An 8,627-nucleotide genomic window follows, 5' to 3' on the forward strand; every position below is an offset into this window, starting at 1 on the left:
AATTCTGTACCATAATAAAAATAGTTGTTATTATCATCATCATCATCATTATCATCATCATTATTAATATTATTATTAATATTATTAATTTTACCAGACCATATGAACTGATTTTAGAATATTTTTACAGTCTTTTTGCCCACACAGGATTATTGTAAAAATCCTGCTTACATTTTTGCAAAATAAAATTGTCTATATTCCTTACAAATATTGATTAATACAAGAAGAGTTTCTTATAAATAAAAGTAACATTACAGTACTACTATTTATGTCATCATGTTACTAAAAAGACGTGTCATGTGTGACTGAGCTTCAGACAGGGTCTATATAACTCCCTCAACAAACTGAACCAAGCAGTGTCCTCACAGCAATGTATTTTGGGATTTAGGATTATTTCTATGCCCAAGCATGTCTTACTGTACTTGTTAAGAATAAATCATMTCAGCCAGACAAGAAAAAAAAGTCACCCCCAGTTTAATAGCTCCCCATCATTCCAAAGTCACATTTCACGCTTCAAAAACAACAATTTCTCCTTCCTCTCTAGGTGATTCATGCCGAACAAGCTCTTTCAAAGTTCATTTCCAAAGATTCTTCAGTAATAATCCCACTGCATCATAAATGTGACTGATCTAAAACAAAAAAAAAAAAAGCATGCAGCTCTGTCTTTGCAGGCTCAAAACAACACCCAGCTGACTCAGTGTACTAATAGGCAGCCATCTGAACTGCTCCGCACTGACTGGAATTGTGCTCTTGAGGGATGACAGGCAGTGACAATGGGACCAAGATGTTTGTTTGCTCAAAAGTGTCAGGTACATTTGCAACAATTGGGGAAAAAGAGAATAAAATAAACAAACTAGCATAAGTATAAAAATCAGGCCATTTTTCTCTTGTCTCACTGGTTTTAAGGTAAAAAATAAATAAGTAAAGATGTGTTTAAAAAGAAGCTTAAGATAACAGCTAAAATGTATGGCATAAAACAAAACAACCAAAAAAGAAAACAAGTAAAAATACAATTTCCGTAATGGTAAAAGAATGAAGTCTTGCACACAACAAAAGTTCCTAACATAATCGGGTTTGACACTACTTTCAGTATTGTATAAAACCCCAACAAGAGGTTTACCAATGTCCAACCATCTTTGAAAGAATTGAACAGGTGATGTTTAGAGTTTTTGAGATGAGTCGTTCTGCACTGCAATTGAAGAGGGAATGCCAGTTAGTTATAGTGCGTATCAAGTCTGCAGACGAGTAGGCGTTTCTAAAGGAAAGCTTTTTTTAAAGTGATTGGATGAGCAAAAAAGAGGGCGTTACTCGAAGGACAACTGATTGGATGATCGTTGCTTAGGCGGTTCTTCATAATGTTAGCTTACGTTTCTAGCATCGGATTTTCATTTATTTAGTTAGTTTCACAAACTTGCTGTTGTAACTAAGGTCATCAGGAGACTCAAGGATAAAGACATTATTATGTGTTTAYGTGAAGACGCCACCAATGTTAGACCCGGCATCTTCATTATGTTCACTTCCAGTTGCATTTCAAAATAAAAAAGCAACATCAGTCGGTGGTCTTTTTTTTTTTTTTAGATATTTAGAAATACAGAGGGCTAAATGTTTGTTTTGAATGACACATTGCCATTTCATAAAAAAAATCAGTTGTGGCTGCTAAAATTAATGTGAAAATAGTTAAGGTCAAAGGTGAAAGAAAAAAAACTACAGAAAAGAACCTTTTTTTTTTTTGAAAAACAGAACAAATGCAACTAGCCAATTGGTGTTTATGCTTGAGACATGCCTGCTTTGAGTCTACAGGGGAACCCCTACTCATGGGTATAAGAATGGAAAAAAAGGAAAAATGACAGATCCTGGCAAGTGGAGGGAGTAATTTTATCCATCACCATGCATAATTGCACAATGGACAACCAGTCCAACACGTGCAAACACATACAGGCTTGATGGTCCCCCTCTTCCATGGCAGCAGTAGGGAATAATAATTATGTTAAAAGTTGGATTTTCTTTTCAAATGATGAACTAACAGGCTGTAAATGCCTCCAGAGGAGCTCTGCTGCCACATCTGTTAAACAGCTCCTAAGACAACCAAGTTGTTGGTGTATATTTATTTTTATATTCATTATCAGTTATTCCTCTTTTTTTACCTTGACCATATGTTCACAAATTCATTGTTCAGACTAGAGAATAATAATCAACTCTTCCCAGCTGAGTTATCTTTTTAAAATWCCTGGGACACATTCACTGCCTTTTTCAATGCAGTCTTATTTGTTCAGACTCGTGTATGGTGAACAATCAAGAGATTGCATAAACAGAAGAAAAACAAGTAAATTACCCGATTCACAATAGTGCGGCTGCAAAATCACAGAACAGATGTAAACCTGATTACAGCTAATGTTCATTTATGAATGGTAGCTCACTTATGCACAGGGCTGAGGGAGATAATACTGAAACTTGGCAAGGCAGAAAAAAGTGATTGGGATGGAGATACATAAATTGCACAGCGTTGGCACACATGGCTTTTTTTATAACATAAGTGTTTTATACCGATAAATTTGTTTTAGAAATTATTCAAGAATCCATTTTGAACAACCTATTTTGGGAGGAATAAAATACAATCATAATATATTTAACCAGAAACAAATTGCAAGCTTTTTATTTTAAGCTTGGCACTGCGTTGCAGCCTAATCTGCACAAACTGGCAGACTATGAGGGCTTCCAGTCAGAAGGGATATTAGCAGTTGATACTGTTTTATTGTGGTCAGTACTGCGACATATAGAGCATGTCTAAGAAATACTTACTTTGGTTAAAAATAAAATAAAATAAAAAACACCAAGATGCTAAAAACTAGCGTCAAAAACTGACATTCATTCCATGCAAAAACATCCTACTATTTTCATTGGAAACCTATTGGTAAAATAAATATCCTACAATTATTCATTGGCAGAATTGCCTTTTTATTCTCCAGCTTTCTTTATTCACATTCAGCTCATGAAAGAGAACTGAATTAATGTGGTGGTATGAGCCATTTACAATAATTTGGATATTAGGAAATGCTCAATGAAAGGTAACATTAACTTAAGTTGGCTTGTTCTTTGCATGAGCACCTTTTTTTCCACAAGGATGCATGCTGGTTGACTGACAGCCCAAATGAAGCAAAGGTAAACAACATTTGGCTGTATTCTGTTTGCTTTTGTTACTATACTTTGCTTGACTTCATTAAAAAAAAAACTAAAAAATAAAATAAAATAACAGCAGAACCCAGACCAATATTAAGTAGCACAATAACTGTTCTCACCTTGTGGCTGCCTGCTCGGATGGAAAATCTGCAAGTCAAAAGGTTGAGCACTTGTCTTCTGGATGACTGTGACATTTTGCCCTGTCCACTTATTGGCTCTCGCTAAAGTGTTTGTCCTCCAGTCCGTCCAGTAGACATTTCCTCCAAAGAGAGAAACAGCAAAGGGATGCGACAGGTATTCGTGGCCCCTGAGGATCTCTATGACCCCGCTGCCGTCATAGAGTGCAGAGAAAATGGCATCGGAACTGTTCAAAGGAGACACAATGCATAACAAAGATTGAGCAACCTATTTAATGTGCTCAAAGGAAAGAGGAAGAGAAATCAAAGTGAACCCCTCCAATCAATTGATGTAACTATTAAAATGTGCAAAACCTCTTTGAAACAACTGGTAGCGTGTTTTTTAGATCTCTAAATATTTCATTTCATGCATAATTGAATACCCACCAGAAGAATAGAAAGATGACTTTTTTTCAGATACTGCTAAATCTTTTGCAGTATAAACAAGTGTAAATAGCTGCAATTTGAATTTACCAACCGTGCATCGGTCCAAACAATCCTGCTTTCCAGATGATCCAGCGTTAGCCCATTAGGCCAGGCCCCAATCTCCATATCTTTGAACACAATGTGTCTCCCACCTCCACTCATAGATGCAGCTTCAATTCTTGGAAAAGTAGCATCCCAGTCAGTCCAGAAAATAATCCTTAAACCCAAAACCAAAAACCAGTAATTAGCATTGATCATTGTAGTTCAGCAAAGTTAAATGCATTCAGTACAATCAGATTCCAGTGTGTTTGACATAAAACATCTGAAAAACCATAGAGAATATGCATACATTGTTGTATATTTGTGCAATAACACAAAAATGGTTGGTGACTGTCCAAGAAGTGCATCAGCGTTCCAGTGAAACTCGACATAAATGCCATCTTTTGTAGAATAACTTTCACAGCTCAGAGAAAATGCCTGACCATTACCAATGTGACCATCAAACATTTGTTCCCTTAAAACAGAGTACCGTATTTATTCGTGTATAATACGATCTCATGTATAATACGACCGCCCCCCCCCTTTCTTGAGCTTAAAAAGCATAAAAAATTGAATCCTCAAACTACCTCCGATTTCATACAGACTTCAAGATTTTTCAGTCTTTGCAGTCTTTATACAAATCAGTAAAATGATCATTGGACTGTTCATTTTATTTTAACAACATATGTACTAAAAGGTATTTTGACAACAAATATATATCAGYTGTAGCAGCATCATATGAATTCTAGCATTTTACACATAGTCCACCAGGAGGCGCCAACTCAAGACTTCACATGAGATTTGGACCATCTTGTGGGGGAAAAGCAGATTACTTCCTACTCGCGAGCGCCCCCTCTGGTGGGGCAACATTTTTTCAGGGATACAAATTTTTTCAGAACACTGGTAGAAGGCAGCCATTACAGACGAACATGTGTTTGTTGTTGTTCGAGGAGCAGCCCGGTCACACGCCAAAGTCATTAGTTCGTTATCATTACTAAGGTGCAGGACTACTTTCCCCCCCCTTTTCCACATCATGTCGCCTGCCTGGATCTGTTATTATCTCGCTCTGAAGCACAGAGGAGTTTCAGAGGTAAGCTCGCTTCAAATGCTTTTTACGACGCGGTCTCATTTCCGGACTCAGGCATTTTGTGAATGAAGCCGATGCTTTAGTTGAAATACATAAGTAAAAATATTTATCAGAGTATAGTACTATCCTCCAACTTCATGATTTTATAGATTTAATTTTACATATATTTGAATAAATATGGTAGGTAGAAAAATGCTTCCATTCCAGGTAATAAAAAAATAGTTTTGCTTGATATGTTTTTCTTCTTTATTGTACTTGACATGTAAATCCCACAGGCACATAATAGCATTTAGCTAAAATCTTCYAAAAATCATTTCATCTATTTTTTTTGTTAAACTAGCTAATAATGATTTGACTTAGAATACTTTATATGTCAGTCACTTTGAGTCTGACAGTTTTGGGTTCAGTGATAGCTAACTTGGCTGGCCTTTCCATTTGAAGTTAGATGGCTAAAGGCAGTGCTTAAACATGGAAATGTGACATTCACAAATGCAATGTGGCTGTCAGGTTGCCAAAGTCCTCTGCAAATCACTTCGAATCTCATGAGTTTCATGCTTTGAACTCCAGACCTCGCAAAGTTTTATCTCCAATTGCCCAAGAAAACCAGAGCCCCACAATATTTTGACACTATGCTGGGACTTAGACCAGGAATATTGCCTCTGTCCAGTCAGGGTCTACTTAGTCATCTTGAATGAACAAGAAAATGGGTGCTCAAATTTAAATCACATACTGGCGACAACGAAACCGCGTTAGGAAGAAATATCCTTGTCCAGATCGATAGCCGTATTCACTTGATAAGGCCCCTGTGATCAATGACCCACTCCTTTGAGTGGATTCAAGTAATAAGATTAGAATTATTGCCCTGTAATGGAAATGCGCCTTTAGGCACCAAAAGCACCCATTAATCCTACTCTGCACAGCCATGAAATGTACTGTAGTCATCCTCCTAAATGTGAAAGAGTACAATGGGCAGAGTCTCGGAGCATATAACTCATTTCTTAAATGTGTTAAATTGATTTTTGGAATGTCTAGGTTTTGCCAAAGTATTCAACCAGTGGCTATTTCTCAGAAACTTCAAGCAAGAATAAGGGCCAAATGAGAAATATTAGAAACACTTTAACGGCAACAACAAAATGATATAGCACCTGAGAAGTTCTCACGACAATATGATGTAATGCCGATGCAGTCGATTAAAGTACTTATCACTTTTAATCACTTTTTTGAGCACAGTGTATGTGCGTGTGTGTGTGTGTGTGGGGGGGGGGGTATTACTAAATGTATGTTATATATGTTTTGTATATTTAAAACAGTTTTCTAACAGCAATGTGAAACTGCTATATGGAAAATTAACCATATAATTCAAATATAATACATTAATCAATTCTTGTAATATGACATGTTTTAGTATTGCATTGTTATTGTATGAATTTTTACAAAGAAGAAAATATTCTTAGTGTTTTGCATGAAAGTGTTTAGATATACATAAGGTCTGCATGTGTGTTGTCATAAACATGGAATCTTGAGCTTTAGTGTCTGAACACAATGGTTGATATMCACACTTTGTTTTAGCTCTTTGTAGCAAAAAAAATGTGTTGTCAGCAAAGCAAATGAAAAGCTTGTATTTCAGACACACATATAATTCTACAAAGATTCTTTCCATCTACCTCGGCAGGGTAAACATGAGGACAAAATTGAGAATTAGGCCCAGAGGGAACTAATTCGTGCAAGAACAAAGAATAMCTCTGGCTTTTTTGTTTAAAAGTTTTTGGTTGAAGTGTCAAAGAACAGCATTGCTGCTCAACAMAAGTAAATATGCAGTGAAGCATGGGAAGGGAAACAGAAAAGTTGGGAGTAGTCACTAAATCACTTTTTATKTATCTGAAATATAGAGTAAAACATTATTTTTTATTGTTTTGTGTAAGAACTGCCCCAGTGGATCCTAACAGTAAATCTTTATGTACCAAACAAATGCACAAATGTGAAATAAAKAAAAGTTAAGAGTCCACTTTTATTTTCTTCCATTATTCCTAGTACTTATAGCTGCCAGCAGTGATAAACATACCCCTGTCCAGGGTCAAGAGCGATGGCTCGAGGATGCTCCATGCCTCCTGCAATAAGTGTGGCGCGCATATCTCCGTTCAGCTTGGCCACCTCAATTTGGTCCAAATTGCTGTCAATCCAGTACAGTTTCCCCGTGATCCAGTCCACAGCCAGACCCTCCGGGGTGGCCAGACCATGCTGCACAACCACCTCAATCGCTGTCACTCCTAAGAGAATATTAAGACAACATAATGACCACATCGCACTGACATGTTGCCGTCTGTGGACAAGAGAGGCTAGTAAATACTAATTTTAAGAAAAGGTTTTGCTTTTTTTTTTTTTTTACAAAAGAAGATCTATAATTTTTTTCTTTTTTTTTCTTTTATACAGTAGGATTGCTTCCAGCAAGGTTCCATTAAGCATGGCAAATTAATTCCCTGACTATACTTATAATCCAACTGTGTAAAATTATTCTGAGATGTCTGGTCTCTTATATATGTGTCACAAAAAAGGGTAGAATGGGCACCAGCATGAGTTGATTGCTATAGCTCCACAGAGGGAAATAAATTCAAGAGAACTGCCACCCACAAAAGCACAGTGGCCACAAGAAGTTCTGATTCATGATTTTAAGAGGAGAAGATAATGTACTATAAGAGATGAGGACTTCTGGCCCTGCAGTATTTTTCAGCTTTAGTCGAGATCATAAAAATTTTCAGGAAGAGGCAACATCAGTCCAGTTTCTCTGAACTAAGTACAATATGTGAGGACAGCAAATGAAACAGAAATGTATTGTTCTGAATATGTTTAAGTCTTCATTATGGTGGTTCTAGAATGTAAATTAGTACAATTTGTGTTAATCAAAGTATAATGTATATTGGTGTTCATGTGTTTGCGGTGTGTGCATACCGCCAGACTCCGAGAGCTTTCCTCTGTAGATTTTATCCTCCACCACATCTGTCCAGTACAGAAGGCTGTGGTTAAAGTGAAAATCTAAAGCAATGGTGTTCCTCAGTCCTGGCACCAGCAGACTGTAGTCCCTCCTGTGAAGGTCTATTCGTCTTATCTCATGACGGATTGAGAAAATGATGAAAGCTTCAAAAGAATCTAGTCAAGGAGACAAGAATCAGATTTTAGTTTTTTTTTTTTCCTGACCTGACTATGTGGAGCATCATGTATTAGAGACAACTATTGTTGCATATGCTATCTATTTTGACCTAATTTGATTGGTTAAACATGATGTGACCCATAATAAAACCTTAAAAATGCCATGTTTTAGAGAAAATCTGTCCTTTTAAGACATCACATTTGTAAGAACAAAAACAATAGACCTATGTATTGTTAACAAGATAATGGGAGCTGTGTTATTTTCTGTTCAAACACACATTAATTTGGTCTCCCCCAACTCATATCGTGTTCTGCCTCCCTACTGCTGTACAGTTACCCAAAAATATGACTTGCAGTGAATTATAGTTGCTTTAAAAAATAAAACGTACCAAYTCCATGCAAATCTTGTGGCAAACTAGCAGTGAAATACAGTATTAGAAACAGATGCCTGTTTTACTCTGAAGCCCAGCAGTTGGACTAAAGAACCATTAAAAAGCCTTCAGGTTTCGGTGTTTAAGGTAAATTATTTTTAACAAGATACGCTTAAAGCACTGTTTTTTTCCAGGTATGCCTAATCT

At 36.6% G+C, this 8,627-nt stretch overlaps 1 protein-coding gene across 1 annotated transcript in view; it reads right to left on the reverse strand.

Annotated features, from left to right (window-relative positions):
• The window catches only part of lrp1bb (low density lipoprotein receptor-related protein 1Bb), a gene marked incomplete in the record, with an annotated part of 232,866 nt that overhangs the window by 98,244 nt on the left and 125,995 nt on the right, over positions 1-8,627 (reverse strand). Inside the window, 4 exon segments of the mRNA XM_014016494.1 lie at positions 3,297-3,541; positions 3,832-3,996; positions 6,968-7,172; positions 7,852-8,049. Of these exon segments, the coding sequence (XP_013871948.1) occupies positions 3,297-3,541; positions 3,832-3,996; positions 6,968-7,172; positions 7,852-8,049 (813 nt within the window).

This window comes from Austrofundulus limnaeus, unplaced genomic scaffold (assembly GCF_001266775.1).
Source record: "Austrofundulus limnaeus strain Quisiro unplaced genomic scaffold, Austrofundulus_limnaeus-1.0 Scaffold146, whole genome shotgun sequence".
Taxonomy (NCBI): Eukaryota; Metazoa; Chordata; class Actinopteri; order Cyprinodontiformes; family Rivulidae; genus Austrofundulus; species Austrofundulus limnaeus.